The 2,197-nt window shown below is 36.7% G+C and overlaps 1 protein-coding gene across 1 annotated transcript; it reads left to right on the forward strand.

Annotated features, from left to right (window-relative positions):
* Nucleotides 1-477: 477 nt before the first annotated feature.
* LOC121261170 (cucumber peeling cupredoxin-like) lies at nucleotides 478-1,578 on the forward strand. The gene is made up of 2 exons (XM_041163397.1): nucleotides 478-804; nucleotides 1,043-1,578. Exons 1-2 carry the CDS (start codon nucleotides 615-617, stop codon nucleotides 1,474-1,476), a joined length of 624 nt encoding a protein of 207 aa, XP_041019331.1. The 5' UTR covers nucleotides 478-614; the 3' UTR covers nucleotides 1,477-1,578.
* The last annotated feature ends 619 nt before the right edge of the window (nucleotides 1,579-2,197 follow it).

The raw sequence follows: 2,197 nt of genomic DNA on the forward strand, positions 1-2,197 counted from the left end.
ACAACACAAACATTACATCGTTATTTAATTAAGCAAAAAAATTATGTCTTTATTAATAAAAAATTAATTCTTAAAAAAAATATAATATAAGCTAAGCAAACGTGCATTGCACGTCGCTTTTACTTAGTGTGTGTGTCTATATATACCGTGTAGTTTACCTTTAAAAGGCCAAGTACTAATAGTCCAACTGCAAGTTCAAGTCAAACCCTATTGAATGATAAGTATGTGGTCCAGATAGCAAATTTATATGTAGAACAATTCCTCTTTCGAACTTTTCCACACTGCATTGGGTTTCGGCATGAGGCAGATTCCACATTGTTGTGCAGAATGCATATATGGTCCAATTAATGATGGGAGCCAGGTCGGGTTGCGTCTCGACCCTCAATTCTGACTCCTCAATCTACGTTTAATCAGTCCTAGATCAGGAGTACTTATTGCTCATCGTTTTGAGTTTATATTATATATAGTGCAGAGAGATCCCTCACATATTGTCATCAAAGGCATACCAACATACATACATATATACAGCATACATTGAACAGCTACCTTGCAAGCTTGTCTCAAAAGCATTATTTCAACATAAAGCGCATTGGTTTTAGATTCTGAGAGAGAGAATGGATCATAAGTTTACGAGTGTTCTGGTTATATTTTTCGGCGTTGTTGCTGCAGTGTTTTCACAATGTGCAGAAGCACAAACAGTACATGTGGTGGGAGATAGCATTGGTTGGACCGTTCCAACGGTTGGTGCTTCCGCATATCAAACTTGGGCGGCTAGTAAGCAGTTCGTGGTTGGGGATATCCTCTGTAAGATTTCTCCCTCTGCATGCTCTTCATTTTCAGTTTAATCTACGTACGTCTTTTCCTTTCTTCTTTCAAATCATGAACATTAATTCTCCAAATTACCATAATTTTTTCAATTTCATTGTGTTTATCTCTAACTATTTAAAGACAATCTAACCATGCATTTAAAGTAGTGAACAACACCAAATGCATTATCATTGTATTCCGATCCTCTGTACTTAATGATATCATCTTTCTACAGCATTCAACTTTGTCACAAATGCTCACGATGTTCTTCAAGTGCCAAAAGAATCCTATGACAGTTGCAGCTCGTCTAATCCCATTGGCGACACCATCACCACTGGTCCTGTCAACTTAACTCTGTCCACTACTGGCGCCCACTACTACATCTGCAGTCTCGGTCGGCATTGTCTTTCAGGCCAGAAGTTATCTGTTATCGTCTCGAGCTCTCCAGGTGGTGTCCCGCCTACGAGTACGAGTTCTCCACCTTCCACCCCAACACCTCCTGCCACACCATCTCCGACATCAGGGACCCCTGCTGATTGCGCTCCAACTCCTGCATCATCCCCTACTCCAACTCGAGGGACAATGTCACCACCTGATTCTTCATCATCTGGTGTCTTTGCTAATTTATTCATCTCCTTGTTGTCCATAGCCATGGGCTTCCTTTTCTAAGAAATAAGCATGGAATTTAGAATCGATGACACACTGATACGTACTGTGTTGTTAAAATTTTGTTTGCTTAGTTCTTTATATCATTTATTCTCCGTCAATTTAATTTTGCATTAAAGCTACATAATGTATTATTTGTGCAGCTTATGATTAATAAAGCGATTCTTACGGGTTAATTGAAAGTCCATAATGGCATTCCCAAAGATTTTCATATTCCTTTATTGTTGATAGAAAGTGGCAGTGGTGGAACCACATTACATAAATAGGAGTGTGTGCTAAAGTTTGAGAAAAAAAGTTAATGCTTTAACCACAAATAGATTTTATAAAAATAGACCTACAAACTGACGTGTCTAGATATGATGCGTTAGATTGTAAAGTTAATTTTATTGTAAAATAAATGTAATATATCTTATGAAGCCGTGTTAGTTTGTTGATATACTTTTGTAAAATCTTTTTGTAAGTCTAACACTTTTCATATATATAATAGAGATATATATTGGGTCTCTATGAAATTTTATGAAATTATGCTATTTCTTAATTATTGGCCCCCACAAAGAAAGAAAGAGCCTAAAGTACTCCCAATATATATGTTAAAAAAGTGACCTAGCTATTAAATACCCTGTTAATTCATTCACTATGCCCATTCTTAAAAGCGAAAATCTGTACCCAGAATGAGATGTATCTGAATAATGTAGGACATAAAATTCCTATAGCTATTCGCTTA

Source organism: Juglans microcarpa x Juglans regia, chromosome 1D (genome assembly GCF_004785595.1).
Source record: "Juglans microcarpa x Juglans regia isolate MS1-56 chromosome 1D, Jm3101_v1.0, whole genome shotgun sequence".
NCBI classification, from domain to species: Eukaryota; Viridiplantae; Streptophyta; class Magnoliopsida; order Fagales; family Juglandaceae; genus Juglans; species Juglans microcarpa x Juglans regia.